Source organism: Leucopleurus acutus (assembly GCF_964270905.1).
Source record: "Leucopleurus acutus genome assembly, chromosome: 9".
Lineage (NCBI taxonomy): Eukaryota > Metazoa > Chordata > Mammalia > Artiodactyla > Delphinidae > Leucopleurus > Leucopleurus acutus.
This window is the reverse complement of record NC_139144.1, coordinates 73513231-73537887: the sequence shown is the minus strand read 5'-3', so window position 1 is coordinate 73537887 and position 24657 is coordinate 73513231. Positions and strand designations below refer to the sequence as shown.

Sequence of the window (24657 nt, the reverse complement as noted above, 5' to 3'; positions counted from 1 at the left end):
AAATATTTCTTTATTTAGCTGTGCTGGGTCTTAGTTGTGGCATGTGGGATCTAGCTCCCTGACCAGGGATTAAACCTGGGTCTCCTGCATTGGGAGCGCAGAGTCCTAGCCACTGCAGGGAACTCCCTATTGAGTACTTTTTCAAAAAATTACTTTAATATAATTTTAGATTTAAAGAAATTTATAGAAATAATATGAAGATTTCCCATATGCTTGTATATAAATGTTTTAAAACTATATAAGAGGAGTCCAGTTACATTGATTCTTATAGGCAAAAGCTTTTACCTTTGAAAACCATAAGCAATGGTGACTTTCTAGTTTGTAGCTAACTGCTGATTTTTGCAGAATATAAACTACAATTAAAATGTTTTGTGAAAATATTAACAAACTCAGATGGAAATAGTACTGTTATTATATTATAATGCTTTAAATTTTAAAATTATATTTTTCTTTTTATGATATAAGAATTGGGAAACAAATATATGTTTTTAGGAAATTAGCATAAATAATTACATATTTTATATGGCAAAATAATAATATACCCCATCTATAATGACACATCAATTAACTCTTACATCACTACCCTCAACTATCATCTCATAGTTTTCATTAAGAGTTTTACTATAATTTTCCTAATATCCTAAAGAGCTTTATTGTATAAAACCTGAAGTTTCCACCCAAAGTATAAAAGTATTATTGAGGTAGGTAATGCATAGCATTTGTAAATAGTTATGTTTCACTTTCTCAGAAGAAGTGTTTTAATGAAACTTGCTGAAAATTAAAGTTTTATCATTTACGTTTGTTGTTGTCCAATTAACTTTTAGTATACAAATATGGATGGGTTCCTACTGAAAATGGCATTTTTGAGACTGAGTTAAACAATTTCTGGGGAAAGCTTAGCTATTGACTGAGCATCCTGGAGGAGTATTCTTATTAGTACAACAGAATACTCCTGTCTGTGACTAATTGAGGCAATTAATTTTTTTGAAAACCCTCAAAATTATGTTGGTGTGATTATAAGAGTCTTTTTTTTTCTGTGTTATTCTTCAATTCCTGGGGAATTCCTTGACCACTTATGGTAATTTTGGAACAGTTTGCTTTCATTCTTTTAATTTTTATCTGAGCATCTGTAACATTTATTAGAACTTGTCTACAAAACCAGGTGGGACTCTCATCTTGTGCATGGATTGTAGCCCATTGACAACTTTAAATTTATGATATTTTACTACTTTAACAAGTTAACTTGTTCTTTGGTTTAGAAATTTCTAATTATATAAACTTAAGGAATACATACTTTAAATGTCTCTATCATTATTTCTTAAGTGATATAAAATTACCTCCTACTAGATCACTTTTATACATTGTAGTCAAGAGGCCAGTCCTATTTACATAAGAAGAAATTTAGGCAAAAGGGATTTATTTGATCAAGGCCAGGAAATATATAAGAGGAAAAGCTCTTTTTGTGATTTAAGGTCTCTAATTCCCTGTGGCTTTGAACCATAGTGCCCCAATCAGCCAATTAACCATAAAGAAATTACAGAGTCCTTAATTTATGTAGGATTCTTCTAGTTAGCTTCTATTTTCAAGCATTAACTTGATAAATGGATAACATTTATGCACATGAGAAGTTACTTATCAACATAAATGGAAAGACACAGACTTAGAGGAGAGCATAGGAGATGCAGGGCAACAGGCTTTAGAGAAATGATTTACTGCAGGCGGACCTGATCAGAAACAGCATCACAGAGGAACTGAACTTGATCTGGAAATGGTAAAACTTGGGTAGGTGGAGAAGAGTTAGGAGACTGTTTACATAGAATAAAAAATACTTGTGGACACGGCAGCAAAAAAGATAAGTCGGAGATTTTGTTGTCAATTTGACTGCCTGGAATGGAAAGAATTGTAAGAGTCAAACTTGAAGAAAAAGGTTGAAAAAGAATTGCACTGTCTTGCTAGACCAAGGATTTTGAACTTTAGTTCCTATGCTCAAGGATAAAGTATTACTTTAGTTATATCAATCCAGTAAGCACATGCAGAATAGAGTGAAAAGTATGAACTAGGTCACTGTCCATAAGAAGGGATATTGATTTTCTATGTTCATAACTGTTTTTTACTTATTGTTTCTGTATGTTAGAATGTTTAAAACATAGGTTTTATCCTTTTCTCATTATCAATATTAACTGAATTCTGCTATAGGTCATCTTTAACGTAAATAAACACATATATATATTATGGCACTAATTTTTAGGTATTTCTATACTATTTCATGGGTGATTTATTTTACTACTCTGGTGACACTTAGGGGAAATTTATTTCTATAATTGTTTCTCACCCAAATTCTTCCTTCAAAATCTAAGGTTTACGTTTTAATTTAGTGAAAAAGATTAGTCCAGGCATCTCAGTCTTTATCTTCTTGGATGGATACATGGAAATTACACTAGTATATTTTTTTCTATAGTACCAATGACCTCAAGATTAAGAGGGTATGAATCTTGGTTCACATGAAAAAAAAATCAAAATATTAGTATCAAAGTTCTAACTATGCTTTTCAGCTTGTGTATTAAAAGAGAATAAAAAAAAAGATCGATGACTAGAAGAAATGAATACAGGATCTTCATACATTCAACAAATCTTTGTTGAACACATACTATGTGTCAGGTACTGTTCTCAGTACTAGAGATACATCATGAAAGAAATGACAATCCCTGTCCTCATGTAGCTTACATTCTAATGGAAGGAAAACTAATAAGTAATAAACAAAAAGAATAAGTAAGTTATTTTAGAAGATGACATATGCCATTGAGAATATAAAAAACAGAGCAGCATAAAAAGAATAAGGAATAAAGACTACTTCATTGAGAAGATGACAATTGATCAGAGACTTGAAGAAAGTCAGTCATGAAGAAATCTGGGGGAAGCAAGTTCCATGCAGAGCAAAGCAACCAGTGCAAATATTCTAAGTAAGTACAAGTGATGGATCTCCCCTTCTGTTTACATTAGGTTCTCATGCTCTTTAGGTCGCCTGTACATTCTTGGGCTTATTTCCCACAGGACTCATCACTACCCACAGGGTCTCTGAGAGAAAGGGGCAGGGTAGCAAAAGTACAGATGAAAATATGTCATCAGCAGTTTGTCTTTGACTCTAAAGTCTTTTAGGGTCCCTTTCTGCTTTCTCTGGCTGCCCAAATCCCTATATCCAATCTTTTAGATTCATCTTTGCAACTGAAGGACTGAGTTGCAATTTTGTCTTGGTGAAGGTGCAGTTGTGTTACAGGTAATCTAATCAAAGAAGAAATTCCACATTTGAGTTATCTTAAAAAGCACTGAAAAATTCTATCTATTATTATTTTATTTCAATTTTTTTTGATTATCCTGACAATAGACTATAAGTACTGTAGATACTGGATAAGTTTATGTAAATTGATACCTGTAAGAAGAAAACATTTTTCATAAATTAACACTATATATGTAAAATAAATCAAGCAAACCATTGTAAAATGATGATTTGGAAGGAAAGCAAGTGTAATCTTGCAAGTGCCTTTACTTATGTAGCAAATGAGGAAAAAAGAAGACCGGAATATAAGCAGTTTTGATCTTTTTATATGAAACATTATTTTACATATTATAAACTCCAAACACATTAAACTATCAGCATTATCCACAACTTACATTTAAGCCACTACCTTGCGTGTTCTGCTTTTTTAATAACTGTCACCTCATCGCTACCATTTTCATCTCAAGACTAATTGTCTCTTTTATGGGATCTAACGAACTAGTGTCCTTGGCAATACACTTTACGGTGCTTGCATTTACAATAATCGTTTGGGCAATTTGCCATAGTACAACTGGAAAACATTTTACCATCCCAGGTCTAAATCTTAACAAACATGATCAGTGTTAGGGTAGAAAAGATTAATGTCTCTTACCCTAAACAGCATCTAGATTTCATTTCAGTTAAAAAAAATCAGTAAATTTAAATTCACTGATGTATGGATTGGTAATTCCCATGATGAATAAAAATTAATTGTGGGCTTCCCTGGTGGCGCAGTGGTTGAGAGTCCGCCTGCTGATGCAGGGGACACGGGTTCGTGCCCCGGTCCGGGAAGATCCCACATGCCACGGAGCGGCTAGGCCCCTGAGCCATGGCCACTGACCCTGCGCGTCCGGAGCCTGTGCTCCGCAACGGGAGAGGCCACAACAGTGAGAGGCCCGCGTACCGTAAAAAAGAAAAAAAAAAAAAATTAATTGTTTAATAGACCTAACAGTAGCAGAAGTAAAATCCCTAAAGAATTTACATTATTGCTAACCTGCTTGATTATGTATACCCTCTCCTCCCACCCCATAGAAAATCTTAAGAGCAGAGTATTTTCACTGAAGGATTTATTTTCCCACTAACCATACTTTGATATAGTAAAAGCCAGGGTAGAATAGTAGTGTAAACCAGTGTTTCTTAAACTTGGGTGTGCATAGGAAGGGGAAAAATAAGGCACCCACACCTAGATCCTCCTATAAGACCCCAATTTCATTGGTTGGGGTCAGGTTGCAGGCACTGGTATTTTTAAAAAGCTCCCCAGCTGATTCTGATATGCACCAGGGTTGAGAATGATATAAACAAAAGACTAAACACATGTGTTTTGAGTTGTAACTTTTTTTTAAATTTGAAAATCAATTAGTCTCAGTATCCACCAAAAGAATAATGCTATTAAACAAAGAAAAATTAGCAAATAAAATAATGCTTTTGCAAATATGGCCTGAGGGATTTTTAAGCATTAATAGCAACATTAAGTACTGTGGGAATTACGATACAAAAGATAAGCTTTTTAAATAGGGCATCTATTAAAGAAATTTTGCCCCATCATTTGTGATGACTTGGGGAAGGCGAAAAAGACACTTTAAATAGCATGGTAAAGTTAATTTCCATTTAGAATGAAGTAAACTTTCAGAAAGTATTTACTTTTCTTTTTGAAAAGTATATATTTTACAGTTCAGAAAAGTCAAACTTTTAAATATGATTTGTAATCATATTAAAGGATATGATCTTCCTTCAGTCTGCTCTCTTTACAAGCCCATGTATATACACAGTTGCTACTGCCTTCCCTGAGTTTGACTTATGGATTTTATTACAGTTGACCCTGTATGGATCCTGTATGGACCCTGTTATGGATCTTATTACAACAGGGATATCAGGGGTGCTGACCCTCTTTGTAGTTGAAAATCTGAGTATAACTTATAGTTGGTCCTCCATATACTCAGTTCCTCTGTATCCATGGTTCTGCATCATCAGATTTAACCAACTGCAGGCCACGTAGTACTGTAGCATTTACTATTGAAAAAAAAATCTGCATATAAGTGGACCCACGCAGTTCAAACCTGTGTTTTTCAAGAGTCGACTGTATTTTCTTCTATAGCACTCCATGCTTCCCCAATCATGAAATGTACAGCTGTGATTTTATACTGCCAGTTTTCATTTATCATTCTTTAGACTGTAAGCTCTATGAAGTCAGAGTTGGTTCAATCTCAGGTTGTGCTAGTAGTTTAACGTCTAGCATGATGCCTAGCACAGATTAACTACTTGCTGAATGAATACATACTAAATTTTGTCCAACATTATTCTGACTTAGCATGATGTCCAGTAGAAGGACTGAATCCTTTTAAAGCCACTTGATAGCTGTATTCTTCAGAATGTTGACTGTAAAGTCTTGTGCTGCCTTGTTAAAAGTGTGGCAGAGATCCCCATCTTTGGCAACATAATTGCATCCCTTCAGGATTCAGCCCTTGCATTTGACTCCTTCAGCAATCCCAGCCTGTGGCCCAACTTCTTCAGTCGCCTGTTCCTTGCCTTTTAGTTCATACTGGTTCTCAACTTGTCCTTCCCAAGCATCGTATTGCTCTTCTATTAATCTCTAACCATAGTCTGTCTTAGTGAGACCTTCACACTTCATCTTCTTAGGTTTGCTGGCAATGAATTTTGCTTTACTTAATCAGGGATCCAAAAGTCTTCAACTGGGAGAGCCATCTTGGTACCTACCTATTCCATCTCTTCCAGTGAAAGGCACCAACCAGAGGAGTAAGGTGGTGTTTGTACTGTAAGCTTCTTAAATCAGTTGGACTTCTTTTCTTGACTCTATAGGTTCAATTGCATCATCCCTGAATCTGCTTACATCTTCTCCAGTCTAGAACTTGGCTAGGACCAATAACTGGTGGACATTTTCTAGCATTTTAGTATTGAAATTAACATGACCAAGAATATGAAATGTAGTTGGTTGCATGTGATAACTACACTAATAAAGATTATTTATGTTAAAAGTAATATTGCCTCTTATTTAAAGAGTTTTAATCAAATAGATTCTATGAAGGATCTCTGCAAGTTAGCAAAGACCTTAAAGCTAATTTAAAAATTCTATTACTTGGACATCATCCAGATTAAGAACTCTTGCACCCAAAGACACAGTCAAGACAGTGAAAATGGGAGAAAACATTTACAAATATATCTAATAAGTGACTTATCCAGAAGAACTCTTACAACTCAATAATAAAAAGAGCCTAATTTTAAAATGAGCAAAGGATTTAAATAGATATTTCTCCAGAGAAGATATATTAATGACCAATAAGCACATGAAAAAGTATTCAATATCATTAGTTACTATGAAAATGCTAATCAAAACCACAATGTGATGTCACTTCACGCCCACTATAATGACAACAATTAATAAGACAGATAATAAGTGTTGGTGAAGATGTGGAGAAACAAATTATAGGATTATCATAAACCCAGCAATTTCACTTCTAGGTATCTACCCAGGGGAAATGAAAACATGTCCATGCAAACACTGGTATGTAAATGTTCATAGAAGCACTGTCCACAAGAGCCAAACGGTGGAAACAATTCAAATACCCATCAACTGGTTAATGCGTAAAGTGAGTGTATCTATACAATGGAATACTATTCATCAATAAAAATGAAATATTGATACATCCTACAACACTGATGAACCTCAGAAACATTTTCCTCCATGAAAGAGGCCAGACACAAAGAATGCATATTGTATGATTCTCCTAATATGAAATATCTAGAATAGGCAAATATCTCAAAACAGAAAGAAGATTAGTGGTTGCCTAGGACTGGGAGTAAAGAGTGACTCTAACAGGCTTATTCTTTTGGCGGTGCTGGAAATGTTCTAAAATTAGATTTGGTGACAACTGAACAACTCTGTAAATATATTAAATATACTAAATGTCACTGAATTGAACACTTAAAATGGGTGGATTTTGTGGTATGCAAATGATACCTCAGTAAAGCTGTTAACTTAAAAAATTATTTTACGGGGCTCTCCTGGTGGCGCAGTGGTTGAGACTCCGCCTGCCGATGCAGGGGACGCGGGTTCGTGCCCCGGTCCGGGAGGATCCCGCATGCCGCGGAGCGGCTGGGCCCATGAGCCATGGCCGCTGAGCCTGCGCGTCCGGAGCCTGTGCTCCGCGACGGGAGAGGCCACAGCAGTGAGAGGCCCGCGTACCGCAGAAAAATAAAAAAAAATTATTTTACTAATTTTGTATGGGGATACTAATATTTTATGATAAACAGATATAAATTTCTATAGACGGACTGTAGAATTTAGGGTTTATAAGTTTAGGGTCTGAAATTTCTCCTGAAATTTAGTAGAGAAATAGTAGTAAAAGATTGTTTTGTATTTTAGATGAGGCTAGAATAAAATGGCAAGAAAATGAATACAGGTTGCATACATAGTCCCAGATGAAAAATTATATTTCCCATACATGGTATGTGTATAAGCTTTGAAAGATACTTGAGTACCTTTCCATGAATTCTGTAGATAATTCTGCTGCAGGAATAAGGACTATAAGTTTGATCCCCTTCTTCAGAGTATGTTAATTCAAGGACTGAACAACTTTCACTCCGTAACATTTTTCTTATTGTTTCAACAGGGAATGTGATATTAATTTTATCTTTTTGCAAAGTGTCGATGTAATAATAATAGGTAATGTTTATTGATTGCTTGCTGTATGCCAGACACTGAGCAGTTTAAATCCATTTCCTCATTTAATGTGTTACATTGGTACAAACACCTACTCTTCTTAGTTTAATTAAACTTTTCTTTCTTGTGTCCTCTTTCATGGCCTTTCTCTGCTCTCATTTTCTTTTTTCTATTCTACTACTCTTTCCCTACCCACCTTCAGAGCAAATTATTCAACTGCTGGTTACACTATTCATGTTTCAGAATCTCATTTTTTAAAAACAAGTGATTCGTTCACATTGTTCTGCCTTTAGCCAAAAAGCAATTTGACATTGCAGAAAAATATCAAATCAGATTTTGTGCTGAATTTTGACTGATTTAGTCAAAATGTTCAAGTGGTTTGTATATATAAACCTGCCTTAAATCAAAGAAATGTGGGCTGAAGGGGAGGAGGTCTTTGAATATGAAGTGGTAGATTCCACAGGAGTGCAGAATCTTTTGTGAAGAAATCCGCAAGAGGACAGAAAGAAAATACTAATTCACAAAAGGTGTGGGTGAAGGGCTGGCAAAGAAAACCTGTAACACAAGATGTGGACATTTGTGAGTATGCCTCAGTGCATTGCATTAATAATTTGCATATTAAGAAGTCACGAGTCTTCACGTTAATGAATCCCTAACTAGTCTCTGACACAATAGAATGAGTGTCCCTGGAGGAGTCATTATGGCCTATCATGTCAATGATCCGCATATTAATGACTCTCTTACAGGCTCATCAACAGGTAGCCTAATAGGCTTCCATTGAGTTCTTTTTCATTTGCTTTTTAAATGTATCCTCTCCTCCCTTCCTTTTGTAATCCTATTGTGAAGATTCGACAAAAAGGTGCATTAAGATGATTTTAATGTGTGACGTAAGTTCACAAAAGCATTAAATTTAGAAATAATGCTTTAAGACTTCCTGAGTCTGCCTAGAAAACTTTTCAAATGCAGTTAAATACAAATCCAGTTCGATAATAGGGTTCTTATTTGGAATTTAACACAAACCATCCAACCCAATTTACCATATTTCTCTTTTCCCTGATATATCAATTTATGCTGTGATTAGCATAAGTAGAGTAGGTAGTTTAAAAATGTTTGTGAAACTGAATTTCTTGAAAATGGAAATGAATTCCAATGGATTTCACATGATAGAGGTTACTAAACACTTATTAAAACTAAAAAGCAGTAGCTGATAATATTAAAAAATTTTAAATATAAAAGAATTTTAAATTTAGAGAAAATACATTTATTAATTGCATAGCCATAAATAAAAGGCCCTAGGATTTTGAAAAAATGATTTCATAACTTTAAAATTTAACATTTAATTAAAAGCAATAACAGGAAGGCAGTACTTTAACATTTCTAACTTGATTTGGCATGCCCTGACTTTTGTTGGCCCTAATTATTATATTTAAGATAGTTGGTGATTTTTCTTATGAACATAAAACCTACCATCTCCCATACGAAATACTGAAGAACTGCTTTACCAATATTTTACTGAATTATACATCATTTCACCTGATTTACTCTCCAGATAAGGGGAAGAGTATTGATACATGCTTGAGATTCTCTGTCAAGAGCCAGGAAGAGGAGAAAAGCTGGGGAAAGAGTTGGAGAAGTTTGGCACTTTGTTCCCCATTAAAGAAAAAACAAAACGAACAACCCCATGTAAACTTTACTATCTTGGGGAACAATAGAGGGCACAGGTGCTCAGGGGAGTGGCTGCCACCCTCAGCTGGGCAACAGATCCTTTTGAGAAGTGTCACTTCGGAATGATTTGATTTCAGTTTGTAAGTCTCATGCTCCTTTGTTTTCCTTCCCGCTCCTAGCCCTTCCAAATACAACCTTTCCACACATACACTGGGAATATCAATTTACATTTTAAATTACCTTTTCTTAAAACAGTTTTCAAAACAATATTTAATACAAATTCTGTAGAGCTTGGATGTCAAATCTCAGTATTTAACAGACCAAATATCTTAGGTGATACTTACATGTAGATTTCACAGAGAAAACATGTTTAATCAGGATTTCCTTAATTGCAGTTAGTTAGCTCATAGTCATGATTTTGTGATAATGACTTTTTACACGAACACAGACAAATCAATATCTTTATGAAGGAAATAATGCCTGAAAATTAGTATCCTTAGGAAAAAATAGATATTAACAATTCTCTGATAATTTTCAAAAGATGGATGCTGTATAAAGTTCTTAGAAATCACTTTGTAGGGGAATTGTGGAGAATCAGAATGTCAGAATTCTGAAGTAGTAAGAGTCTCAGCTGGACAATGACTAATTTTTCTGTCACCCACATGCTCCACGGATAACAATTACTTCCATTAAGAACTCAGGTAAAATAAGGACTTTAGACCAATAAAGTTAAGAATTCTTTTCTGATATCTGTCTGATGTATATTCTTTAGTTTTTCCAGTATCCATCAGTTAAAAACATTTACATTTCTCTCTTGGTAGAATATAATTGGCAGATTGTGGCAGAGAAGTCCTTTGGGCCAGGTTTACCTATAACTCTTCTTTCACTGAAAATTCATGGATTCTGCTTGTAATTACATCTCTCCCAAAGCAACCTACAATTTTTGTTGTTGTTCATACGTGAACCTCCAAGGTTTGACTTAATTAAGCACTAGATTCTCGTAATTTAGTACTCCTTTAGAAGACACTCTAAGGAGATCCCATCTCTACAAAATTGCACATGATGCCCAGATTCAATCACAGAACTAAATCCAAATAATGTTTTCTCCCTGATTTCTGTGGGGTGGGTGAGCAAGAAAAAATAGCACCCACTGCTTTGACATGACAAAGCAGATTTGAAAACAGCAATCCTTGGCAGAAGACAAAGAGTTAGGAAATGAAGCAACTTTGGAAAAGAAACTTACCAAAGAATTCTTCAACAAGGTTATGCCTTTTTTTTTTTTTTTTTTTTGCGGTACGCGGGCCTCTCACTGCTGTGGCCTCTCCCGTTGCGGAGCACAGGCTCCGGACGCGCAGGCTCAGCGGCCATGGCTCCCGGGCCCAGCCGTTCTGCGGCATGTGGGATCTTCCGGACCGCGGCACGAACCCGTGTCCCCTGCATCGGCAGGCAGACTCTCAACCACTGCGCCTGGGAAGCCCAGGTTATGCTTTTTAGTTGCTTCTTTCTCTGCTATTGAAATTTCCTGCATCAAGAAGGCATCATAACATCGTTTTCAATATATTTTCAAGATCAAGCACTGAGGCAATAGGGAATGTTCTAATTTAGTAAAAGAAATAGAGAAGATTTTTAGGAACATAGCAATTCAGGTTTGTGGAAAACAGGAAAGTGACTCAATAAAACCATCTGGTCACTAATGTGGTGATATGTTCTTAGTTACTTGAATACTTGAGCAGTTCACTAGACTTTACTCAAGGGGCTTGTGGTTTGCCGTGGTTTATGCTTACATTTTAAAAGTAATAAATTAACTTATATCATATGTATTATCCAATATATTCATTTATCCCAATCATTTGTAGATATTGATAATGTTCCACTATTTGAAAAGTTTTATCTGGACATAGTAAAATAATTTGGGAATAAATCATTGTATAATCTGCATTATAAATAATGTAAGTCTAGCTCACAAACTGTGTGGGTAGGATTTCTGTAGGTATTAAATTTGAAATGCTGACCATAAGATTTAATTGAGAATTTATCTTTGTATTGCAAAGTTAATGGTTATTTCTATTGATCCTACTAGCATTTATATCTTTTGAAAACAAATTTAAGAAACTTCCAAATTACATTTCAAAATTATATTTATGGAATATTATTAGTTACATAAATATGGAACTCCTAAAACTGGAAAGCATGTTATTTAATGTCAAAATTGAGAAAGGCAAATTGTTTCCATTTTGAGCAACAAAGGGGTTGAGAAATAAAGGGGTAGTGGCTGCCTGATTGTATAGAGAAGGATCACAGTGCTCAATCTGGTCTCAGCTAGGAAGTCCCTTGATGTGTTATCAGTGCTTGCCATGGGTGCGAGAGAAAGAGGCCAGCATGAGAGCATTGTATTTGATATCCCTAATCTAATCCAGAGCTTTCACTTTGAAGATGAGGAATCCCACAAAAACCATGTTCTTTACCATATTAGTTATTAGTCTCCAGATACAGCATCTAAAGGAAATAGAAGCCATTTAAAATATTTGATGTTTTTTTCTTTGAGATTATTTCTTGCTTCTTTCAATCCCCGTTATTAATGCAGAACTGTCTTCATTTTGTTTTCCTCTGGAATTATTATCAAGGAACTGAATTTTAATTCACCTTTTCATCCTAGATTCCCTCTTGCATTATGCCTTTAAACTTTTTCCTTAGACACTTCTGTTCACAATTAGACATTTATTGCTCTAATTGTCTCTCTTTTGATCAAATATTTCTCTTCTGTTCTGGTTTTATTCCTGATCAAAAGACTATTGGTACTGTAACACCAAAGGAATAGATACTAAGCCCTAGTAGTTGGTTAATGTATTATGAACTTTACCTCTCATTAAGTACAAGTTTCTGCTTTCCTCCCTCCTCCAATTCATGGCTATAAAATGTCAGAATACTAGAAAGTCCATTTTTAGAGAAATATCACCATAAAATTATGAAAATAAACAGTACACAATATGTAATTATTTATTCCAGGAAAACCTTTTCAGTATTTCTGTAAGTATCCACTTAGCAATGCCAATCCTGATATATTCTTCTTAAGTGTCTTTAAAAAAATTTCAAGTGAGGTACATAATATTTTTAACTTAAAATCTCTCCATTCATTTAGGGAGAGTGGGTAGAGGAAATCAAATGAGAGCACAAGCTTCGAAGTAAGAAGGCACACTTAACGTCTTCTTGAAGAGTTCAATATTGACTTTTTAGCTGTTTATCAGAGTGAGAGGTGATGCCTAAGAATTCCAAGTTGGTTTTCTTTAGGCAATGCTGAGTACTTTCAAGCAGAGTGTTAAAGAGACACAAACGCAATATTCATGACTCATTTTGGAAATGATCCTTTTTTTATGCCAACTTTTTGATTCCTCTTGGAACAGAGTTACATTTCTGCCACCTACAACCTAATCCTCACATTTACCCTGACTAGTTGGGTAATTCCACCACTTCAGACTTAGACTGGGTGGAACAGGTTTTACTCATATTTTAAGAGACATATGGGCTTTTAGCACAATAGCATTACAGAAACCCAGGAAAAATGATATTATTACTTATACTAAAACTACTATATTTTGACAGTGTTAAAATTAACCATAACTCCAAAAGCATAAGTGCCACATACCCAGAAACTGCAAGAATATTAACAGGGTGCCTAAATTCTGACAGTGAATAAATCAATTGGGTAATAGCAGAAAGTGTGAATTTGCATTCACATGCACACTGTATTTGTATTTTAAATAAAAAGTTACTTTCACTGATGATCAAGTGATCTTTCTTTGGAGGGTGGTCCTGATAATAAGAGTATACTTTAGAAAGACTAATAAGCTAGTATGTCATCATGGGCTGCAAATTTTACTCCTGAAAGTAACTTGTGGAAAAGTAAGTAATTTGTGAATTAAAGATATGAGAGAATGGAGTAAACTTTAAAAAAATATACATAATTCCAAGTAAAAGGAGAAGCACGGGAATTGGGTACTGTGGCAGTATAGAACTAATGATCAGTGCGGTATTTACTACATGTCACTAATAATAATGGTAATAACAGTAGTGATAATACATTTATTAAACACTTCCGCATATTGAGAATTATGATAAATAATTGCCCTGTGTAAGGACTAGGCAATATTTTGGAGAAAAATGAGATACAGAGAGGTTAAGTATCTTGTTGGAGGTTACATGGCTAGTAAGTGACTTAGTAAGGTAAATAACAGGAAAGACTGTGATTTGAATCCAGGTCTTTCTGCTCTTTTTCGCTATGAATTGACTAGAATAAAAGCCAGGAAACTAGGTATAACTTGCTGATGCACTGTCCAGGCACACGTACCAGAGATTAGAGAAAAAGGCTGAAAGGTGTCTACATGGGCACCGGAGAAGCAGATTACCCAGTGTGCAAGACATCAGAAACCAGCCAGCAGACTAATTCAAGACCTTACCGACTTAACAGTGAAGGAGCAGTGGTTAACCACCAGACTTAACTCTCTCTTGCTTAGGTCTTGGAAAGGGCAATACTTGATTTCTAAATCTCATGAACACAGCCAAGGTCAGGCAGAAAGAAGGCATTTTTAAAATCTACATTCAGGGAATTGATCAACAAATCGCATTGATGCTACATCAAAAGTTTAACTCAAATTTGATTCCTTTTCTCTTTCCTCATTGCCATCACCTTTAACAGTCATTATTTGTGCCTGAAATATTGAAGGAGCCTCCTGACTTGTCGTCCTGCTTCACTATGGCTCATCCCATCCAGGCTCTCCTAAAATAGATCCTTAAATGTACTTCCAGAGATTGGTCCCTAAATGTAAATCTGATGGTGTCTCTCTCCCATTTAACTCCTCCACTCCCCTCCCCCGCAACGGGAGCACTGGTTTAAAAGTACAGAAAGAATTCAGTCCCACATTTCCTGGCATGCTAAGCTGTTTAAACCTGGCTTAAACCAACCCCAGTTCTATTCTTTGGCATTCTTTCCTCAAAACACAGTCCAAGCCCTCTGAACATCTCATTGTTCCTGGATGGTTCTCTTCTTTTTGTGCTTTCTTACCTGTACTTCTTTGAGCACTTCTTATTCTCTCTGCCTGAAATGACCTTACCATTCTCTATTTGAGGAACTCCTATTTCCCCTAAAACCTAATTAGAATGTTACTTCCTTTGTGAAAAATTCCCTGATTCTTCCAACTGAGTGCTCTCCTCATTTCTGTTATTTTTTCTCTAGAGAATATCATATCCCATTATTATAATATTTATCACATTATAATAATTGCCTGTTGATGTGTCTATTTCCATCGTTACATTATAGCTTCCTTGAGGTAAGAGGCTACATATATATTATTCATCTTTGATTTCCCAGTGTTTATTAGAACTTATGGCATATAGTGGATATTCAAAATATCTATTAGAAGAATGAATGACCCCTCTTATGATTAAATAATACTAGTGACTATATTATATGATTTAAGGTGCACTAGAAATGAACTCTCCCTCCACAAACTACATACCTTTTTGACTTTTTAATTTCTAACTTTATATTAGAAGATTTTAAATTTTTTGTTTAGCTATTTAAACCCATAATTAAAAGCACTGTTTTTAGCTTTAGAGTGGGAGGTAAACATTATAAGACACACAAAAACATGCACGTTTTAATTTATTAGAATCTTTTATGAAAATAAATTTTAATGAGGAAAGAAAAGAAGAATAATGTTATGATAATTTTTTTTTTTTTTTGCGGTACGCGGGCCTCTCACTGTTGTGGCCTCTCCCATTGTGGAGCACAGGCTCTGGACGCGCAGGCTCCGCGGCACTTGGGATCTTCCCGGACCGGGGCACGAACCCGCGTCCCCTGCATCGGCAGGCGGACTCTCAACCACTGCGCCACCAGGGAAGCTCTGTTATGATAATTTTGACAAGAGGTGGACAGAAGGGAAGAGTAGAAAGGACACTGTGCATTTATTCAGCAGCATTTATTATGCCACTACTATGTGTCAGGTAATGTATTAGCCACTGGGAATACAGATCAATAAGAAACTCCCCTACTCCAAAAGGACTCAGGGAATATAAAGGGGAGACTAGAAATATTCACTAACATATTTCACTTATACCACAATTGTATATAGTTGTGGGTCCTATCTTCATCAACCATCAAGTTCTTTGCCTTTTTCCTCAAATTTTCTGAAGTGGTTTTAATTAAACCCTTTAAATGTAATTGGTCATATAACAGACACTTTGGGTTTTGGAGTGGGATTTTATCTATAAACATTCTGTAATTTTGGCCAGACAGCAACCCATTTGTCTTAATAAATTATCTAAAACTAGAATTTAACCATTTAGATATTTTAAATAATAAACACCTGCAAAACTACCACTCAAAACAATCGATTTCTCACCATTTCCTTTGCTCATTCCTTTCCTCTGACTCACCCCACTTGATGTAACCATAATCTTGAAAATCAACCTTTCTTGTTATATTCTATATATTATATTATACGTATTCCTTGATAAATATATTTAAATTATTTTAGTAGGTTTTAGCTCAATAAAAAAGAACCTCCTCTGATGTAATGTTTTAGCACTGTTCATTCAATATTATGTTGCTAAGATTTATCCATATTGTTGTATGTTTTGTAGTTTATTAATTTTTAGTGCTTTATAAGATTTCTTTTGTGGTATTCCAAGTTTTGTATCTATTCTTCTGTTGATAGGCATTTGGATTGGTTCAATTTATGCAGTTGACAGCAATTTTTACCAATTAAATAAGTATAAGATAGCATCTCCTTGTGATCTTGATTTGCATTTCTCTGTTTTCTAATAATGCTGACCATCCTTTATGTGCTTATGGGCCATATGTATTTTCTCTTCTGTGAAATGTCTGCTCCTCTCCCCTGATTCTATTGAAATGTTTGTGCTTTCTTACTGATTTGTAGAAGTTCTTTATATATTCTTGATATTTATTTTGTGTTGATTTTGTATAACATAAGCATCTTCTTCCAGTTTATGTTTTTCTATTATAAAGATGTCTTTCAATGAACAAAAATTTTTAATTTTAATAGAGCTAAACTGACAATCTTTCTTATAGTCACCTTTTTTTTTCTTATTTAAGAAAACATTTTCTACTCTGAGGTCTGAAAGATATTTACATATTCTACTAAGAATTTCAAGGTTTTTGACATTTAAGATCTTAATCCATGTGGCACTGATTACCAAATGTATGTTTTACCTATTTCGTATTTTTTCCATGAGGGTAGCCACTTTCCCCATCTCCATTTACTGAAAAGTCCCTTATTTCCCTGCTTGGTGACATGCTATATTTGTCATATACCAAAGTTCTATATAAGTAGGGATCTGTTACTAAGCGCTCAATACTTGCCTGTCTCTGTACCAATATAACTGTCCTAATAACTATATCCTCATAAGAACTATTGAAACTAGGTAGAGCAGTTTCCTCTACCCTTCTATTTCTCTGTAGTCTAGCTATTTTCAGTCCTTTATTCTTCTCTTTAGAATCATATTTTCAAATTTTGTGAAAACATGTTTTGAAATTTTGATTAGAATTGAATTGAATCTGTAGATCAAATTGGGAGATAATATCTTCACCATCTTCTTCCTATCTATGAACATGGTATATCTCTCAATAATTTCTAGGTCTTTAATATTTATTGATACAATTTTATTCTTTTCCCTGTAGAAGTCTTACACATTTTCTATTCATTTTTTAATATATATTTGATATAACATTTAAATATCATCTATTTCAGGTTCTCTTTCTTGTATTTACCCCTGAATCTAAGATTTCCTTCCTATATTCTGTATTTATATGTTTTTGTAAGAAGTCAATATAATAATACATGGTTTGATACCTAATTATTTGTCCCCAAAGTGAGCTAAAAGCAGGTTTCTTTCCTTTTGATGCAATCACTTTAAAAATTAAAGCATTTTAGAGAATTTAATAAGAAAAATAATTAATAGCACTTTGCTTAGGCAAAAACAAAAAGCTTTAAATGGTTATGATCTTTCCCTCTACAAATGAGATTTTCAGCATTGCTATGGGACTAAAGATAAAGAAGGGATAATTAAATGCTGTTTAATGGTTTATATATTTTTAAGAGTACACAGATTTTCTATGTACTCTATGAAAGAAAAATGTGTCAGCTTGCAGTTGGATTCCACAAAAATTGAATCTTTGCATAATTATAGGCCTCATAAACAATATAGATTTATAGATTAAAGCAGTATCACTTATTGGAAGTACAATATTTTTCTAATAAAATTATACTTAGGTAAAAACATTATTTTCATTTCTGGGCCCACTTCAAGGTATCAAATAGTACCTTAGTAAAGCTAAAATTAAGCATCATAAAATGTACACAAAGCTGAATTACTTCTTACATGGTCAAGATGGAAGAATTTGCAATTTTCTTGTGATTTGCTGAAACAAGATTAGCCTTCCGGGGATTTGAATCAACATTGTCCATGCGACGAAAACTAGGCTCTATTACACAAATTTATCAGCCATTGTGAACTCTCTGTATTTCTTTTATTGCAGAAAAAAGTCATTGAGAAAAGTCACTAGGAGAAAATTCAGCTGAGACAGTACAAGAAAATGGGGAGACTGGGCCAATCATTTCTGATAGACTGACTTGTGACATAACTATACACAAAATGAGCTCTTCACTAACTCTTTTCTTGCTGAGTGTCATGGACAAATCTAAATTCTTATAATTCCACAAATACACCTACAAACATTACATTTGGAGGAAAAAGTATTTATCTTTCTCAATAAGCATGCAGAATATGAGAGAAAAGCTAGTATAATCTGAATTATTTTAAAGAAAGAAAATGTATGCTTCCATATGAATGATCTAAAGCCTTGGTTGTAAAATTGGCCTTTGGCGATACATGAAGTCTTTAAACTGGATATAAATTTAGCTGCCTTTCAGTTTCTAGTAAGTTTGTTTTTTTTCTCCTTTTCTAGAGAGAGAGAGTTAATAATATGTCAGTTCAACTGGAAGAATTTTGAGTAAAATGGAACACAAAAAAATAACTGGAACGTTAGAAAGTAATTTCAATGACCACAAATGGACTGTCAGTTCATAAAACTTCATAATTTAAAAGAAGAGAAAAATGTTTTCACTTGCAAAGATTAAATTCATGAATGATGGAATAATCTACACTTACATATATATTTTCCTTTGGTTATGTGTTTTAATATGAGTAAAATAATTTTATTTAGAATTATGGAATTGTGTAAATAATTTTTACATTTTTCTACAACTAATATATATTATTGCATCATTCTAAGAGATCAATTTAATTTAAAAATATACAAAGTAATGCAAGAAAATGTGAAAGGTTATATAATATTTGTTTGGCTTGTAATTGGTTTGAATTTCCTCCTCTATAAAAATACTTAGAAATATAGTCCCAGAAAAAAGTATAACATTTTGTTTTAAACTTAACAGTAAAGAAGAATCATTGGTAACATCAGATGAGAATAACTCTGAGAATTCAAAGATTACAGGTAATATTTCTTTAATTTTTAAACAGAATATATTTATTTTGTTAAAGCCTACAATTATAACAATCTTACATAGGTGCAATTATCTTAACTTTTCAGACACCTATGTCCCAACAATTGTTTTTTCTCATGAGGACAAGCAAGACTTGGAAACCAGTAATCAGAATGTAAAAGATGTAAACACGGAACATGATGAACATAATGAAAAAGAATTAGATTTGATGGTAAGTGTTCTGTTTGCCTCGGTATTAGAGAAGATGAATACATTTATGCTTCAAAGATGCTGCAATGCCTGCCTTTCAATAGCTTCAATTAATAAGTAATTTGCAAATGTGAAAGTGCAGCCTATTCTGTCCTTGCATCTCTAGCTTGATCAACAAGGCACTTTGATTTCAGTATGTTGCTTCTGGTCTCTGCAATGGTAAATTAATGACATTCATTTCTTACCTATTTACCAGTGGCTCTGAGTAATAGTTTGTAGGAATTACAGAAGAGGTAGTACTATCCTGATGTGCATTTCTAATCTTTGTGACAAGTGTACACTTATCATAAACTCGTCTATAAAATGAGAGGGCTGGGCTAGATGATTGTTAGGGTTCTGTACAGCTCTACAAGTCTTATTCTTGCATTTAGCAGCATTTTTTTTTTTTTTTTACTTACTTACATCTGTGAGAATCTCTAAGCTCTATATCATTGGAAAGTATTAAATTACCAAATGAGGATAACATAGCCTGTGCCATATTTTTCAAACAGGAAACAAATTCAGAACTGTACAATTCAGTATTAAATTTGTTATCATAAATTTCACACTTGGTGAACATTCAGTCTATTTGGGATTTTTAGGGGGATGGTTTAGATAGCATTTTTATCACAAAGGAAGAAATAGGAGTAAATGAGTCACATAATGCAATTTATCCTTTACTGTATTTGGTTGGAGCTCATATCATTAGGATACATGGATTCATAATCATCTAAGATTAAAATGACATTTGCCTCTTCAAGTGTCAGTGCTGAAACAGAAAAGAAATGGAGCTCACCTCTTTCCCCACACATTCCACCCTTTCTATAGTGATATGGAAGCTGCATCACTAAAGTATGCAATTTACTTTGCTCCAACTTTAAGAAACTACAAAGTTGTCATCCATTGTGAGAATTCTCACCAGCTGAAAGTTAACATCGCCATCTTTTTCAAACCACAGAATATAATGAAAGGGCCCTGAAAAATCACATACTTCACCAATATACCTCATTACAATCAGCAGGCTCAAATATAAAAGTTTGTTTAGAAGTTACTGAGATTGTACATCCAATAAATGAATAGGGAGCTGTAATTTAGATGCTAATTTGCTCCATGCTGATGTTAATGCATAAAACAATGAAGCTCTATAATAGATGGAAATACAACCAAATCTGTGGAACCCACAGGCATTGGCTTACAAGACAGCTGTGCAGTTGACAAGTAACATGAGCCTTATGTGAGAAGAAGGGGAAAACGTAAGATTTGCATATAATTATTGAGATCATGCAAATGTCAGTTATGAGGAAAAAAAAAAAACACAGGCATCTCACTGTTAAATCCTGACAGTTGGCATCACTGAAGAGCTCAAATACATTTGAGCACCAGTTGGCAGAGGGTCATTAAAACAGAATTTGCAGAGACATTAACTCCCTCACTTTTCTTTGAGTGACGTTTTGCTATTAATAGTTTGCAGAGGCTTTGCAGAAAACATATTAATAAGAGAAACTGTAATAGGGGCACCTACAGCAAGTGTAAATGCAGAAAGGGGCATCTAGGAAGCTGCTCTCTAATTGATTAGCATGGAGCTATCAATGTGTATATCCTAAGTGAGGAGAAAGTGCAATGACAAGCAAGAATAGTTGAATAATACAATGTGATATTTGGAAGCTAGGAAAGAGAGTGATTAATTTTGGCCCCTTTTCTGATTAATCTCATTCCCAAGTCATAGCCTACATGGATCCCCCCAAAACATCCAGCTTCCACAATCTGTGCAAAACCCACAAATGAAATGAATCAAGGATATATACCAGATAATTACTAGCCAAGTTAATGAAACCTATCTAATTTGCTTTGTATATTTAAAATCATTTGATCATTATTTTTTGTGTTTTTATCCCTTAAGATAAATCAACATTTAATAAGAAGTACTGCTTCCAGAGATGAAAAGAATACAGTCAATTTTCCAAATAAAGCTGAGGGGTTACAGAAGAAGCAAATCCATGATGAAGTATACACTGACTTGTTTAACAGGCCTTTGTCTTCAAGTTCATCAGCAGAAAGATCCTTAAAGGGAGAGTTTTACCACAATGAAAAATATTCCTCAGGAAATAAGTGTAGTTATCAACCTTCAGAGGAAATTACTTCAGATATGGGAGAAATCAAGCCATCATTGGGAAATACTAGTAGTGATGAATTAGTGCAAGTACATATTGGTAGCAAAGAAGTACTGGATAATAATGCTAATCCAGCCCAAGGGAGAGGCAGAGTGCAAATATCTTGTCCCTCTGCAGATCAACTAATGGCAGACAACCTTAATCAAAAACTTGAAGGAGAAGCTAAACAAACTGAAGTAAAAGATTGGGAATGTTTAAGAAGTGATTTCCGTTTGGATTTCCATTCAGAAGAGTCTATAGAAAAAGGATCTTCCAAGAAAGCTTATGGCAATGGTAAGAATGAGGAGGGGCAAAGAATATGTTTAGGTGTTAATGAAAAACACAGCAAAGATTTACAGTCAGTCTTACATGACCAAGAAAGGAAGATGAGCCACTCTGAAATAAGTGTGGAAGGGATGGGAGCCAGTAACAGAGACCTAACTGCTCTGCCAAGTAAGGATACCCCAATTCATGATCAGTCAATCAGAGCAGATATATTTCATTCACCGAGGACAAATCTAAGCTGGGAGGAAGCTGTGTTAACAACCTCAGACCTTGATCTCTCGACTAGTGAAGGCACTATTTTAGGAGGGATGCCTGGTCAAGCTTGTTTACCAAGAAATAGAAATGTTTTGAGGAATGAGTATCTTTTCCAAGTTGAAGAAGAAAAATCAGCTTGGATTAATCCCGAAGATCAAAATAAGAACACCCAGCATAAACAAAGTTGGAATGTTCTGGAAAGTCAGGGAAGAGCAAGAGAGAGTAAGACAAATATAACAGAGCAGACCAAAGAACAAGCAGATTGTGGAGACATGTGGGAAAAAAGAGATAATACAAGGAATCTGAAAGCTAATCCTACAGAAGAATTGTTTACCTGCCAAGAGACAGCGAGCTGTGAACTGTCTTCTCTAGCTGATCATGGTATTACTGAGAAAGCAGAAGCAGGTACAGCTTATATAATTAAGACAACATCAGAAAGTACTCTAGAAAGCATGTCTGCTAGAGAAAAAGCAATAATTGCTAAGCTACCTCAAGAGGCAGCACGAAGTGACAGGCCCATCGAGGTAAAGGAAACAGCGTTTGATCCACGTGAAGGGAGAAATGATGATTCACATGATACCCTTTGTCAACGAGATACAGTAGGTATAATCTATGACAATGATTTTGAAAAGGAATCATGTTTAGGTATTTGTAATGTACATGTAGATGAAATAGAGAAGGAAGAAACCATATCTATTTACAATCCTGGGGAGACACATGACAGGAAGAAATGTGTCATTGGAAATACAACATCTGTAGAAGAATCCTCACAGGTCATTACAGACTATCAAAAAGCAGCCTCAAAACTAGATTTACATTTGGGAATGTTACCAACAGACAAAAAAATATTTCCAGAAAATAGAGATCACGGGCAGATCCAAGAATTATCAAAGAAAACGAATATAGATGCCATTATTCATTCTGCTTTAAACTCAGACACTAATAGAGCTTCTCAGAATGGCTCTCACATTTCTAATCACCATGTTAAAACTTCACTGCCATCTCATGAACAGGCCACTGCTATAGAGAATGCAATTACTACCAAAACTCTCCAATCTATTTCTTCTAAATCAAAATATAATTGTAATCCAACAAGTGAAATCCAGGGTGCTGAGAATCACCATCATCCTGTGTCTACACCTGAAGAAGTTTCCAAAAGTTCAAGAATAGTGACATCAGGTAGTAGGAGGGAAAGGTGTATAGGCCAGATTGTCCAACAAGGAGAATGCAGTGTGGAGAAATCTCTAGGGCCAACAATTTTACTCAGTGAAGCTTTTGAGAACATGGAAGAGGCAAGGAATGAAAAAGAAGGATTAATAAACTCTGGACAATCACTGCGCTCTTCAGGAGACAAGGAATCTGAGAGCCCTGATTCTGACAATCTCCCTGCCCAGGAAAGTCAAGCTCAAAGGGAATCTCTGCTTTCAAAATACACCAACTCTAAAATACCTTATTTCCTTTTGTTTCTGATATTTCTTGTAACCATCTATCAGTATGACTTAATGACCGGCTTGGCATTCTACGTTTTTTCATTGTACTGGCTGTGCTGGGAAGGGGGAAGACAGAAAGAGTCTGTCAAAAAGAAGTAACCTCAGCACTATTATTATTCTCTCTTAAAAGATAAGCTATTTAGCCCCAAACATTTGGATTGGTTAAAGAGACTACTCGTTGTTCAAAGAGCCAGCGCAGTTTTTCTCTTGAAGGATCATTTAGAAAGGAATGCGTATGAAGTTTGCTCCTTCATATAAGTAATTATTCTATATAGGACCATTATGTTTGGATCATTAAATACCTATATGAATATGAGATCTGAAGCACGTCAAGTTGAAATTAGGTACAGCTGTTGCTCCTTAGCAGGCTATGAAGTTTCAATGCTTCATGTCTCTTCACTACTTAAAGTGCCATTTCTTGCATTCATTTCTTTTGCAGTAAAGCTTCATTTTTTTTTTCCTGAGTGTATTTTTCCCTCTACTGTTTCTAAAAATAGATAAAACATGGACAATGGCAGAGGACTTTTTTTTTGTCTTTTAATACTGACAATGAAATTTGCATTTACCACTGTATCATTTATCAGCACATTTTGATAAATCGAATCTTTCAACTTTGATTACATATTTTTAAGAACAACACCCATGCATATTGAAATGTGTAGATTTAACCTGAAGAAACACATTATGTACTTGAATAACACTTAATACACATACACATGTTTTATATCCTGCATACCTACAAAGTCAGGGCATTCGTAACCCAAATTTGACAAAGACTGAAACAATCAAGAGATGATCTTTCAGTTCTACAAAATTTGGGGGATGGCCTGTCTTTAAGCAATATTTTTCTCCTTTACAGGGAGACTGTATAACACAGCTGAACAATTTTGATGCCAACTATTATTCAGTTGGAAATTTAAATTAAAAGTTCCAGAAGCATTGCTTCAGAATGAATTTGTACCTATAAAGCATAAAGCATTAAATGATAACAATAATTAAAAAAAGATTTCCTAATGAACTATTTTACTTGGTAGTATTTTTTGTCTTCAAACAA

The 24657-nt window shown here is 34.6% G+C and overlaps 1 protein-coding gene across 1 annotated transcript in view; it reads left to right on the top strand.

Annotated features, from left to right (window-relative positions):
- PPP1R3A (protein phosphatase 1 regulatory subunit 3A) overlaps window positions 1–23702 on the top strand; it is a gene marked incomplete at both ends in the record, with an annotated part of 36255 nt that extends 12553 nt beyond the window's left edge. The window contains 3 exons of the mRNA XM_082846296.1: window positions 19127–19185; window positions 19282–19406; window positions 21324–23702. Of these exons, the coding sequence (XP_082702422.1) occupies window positions 19127–19185; window positions 19282–19406; window positions 21324–23702 (2563 nt within the window). The remainder of the gene's footprint in view (window positions 1–19126; window positions 19186–19281; window positions 19407–21323) is intronic.
- Window positions 23703–24657: the final 955 nt, after the last annotated feature.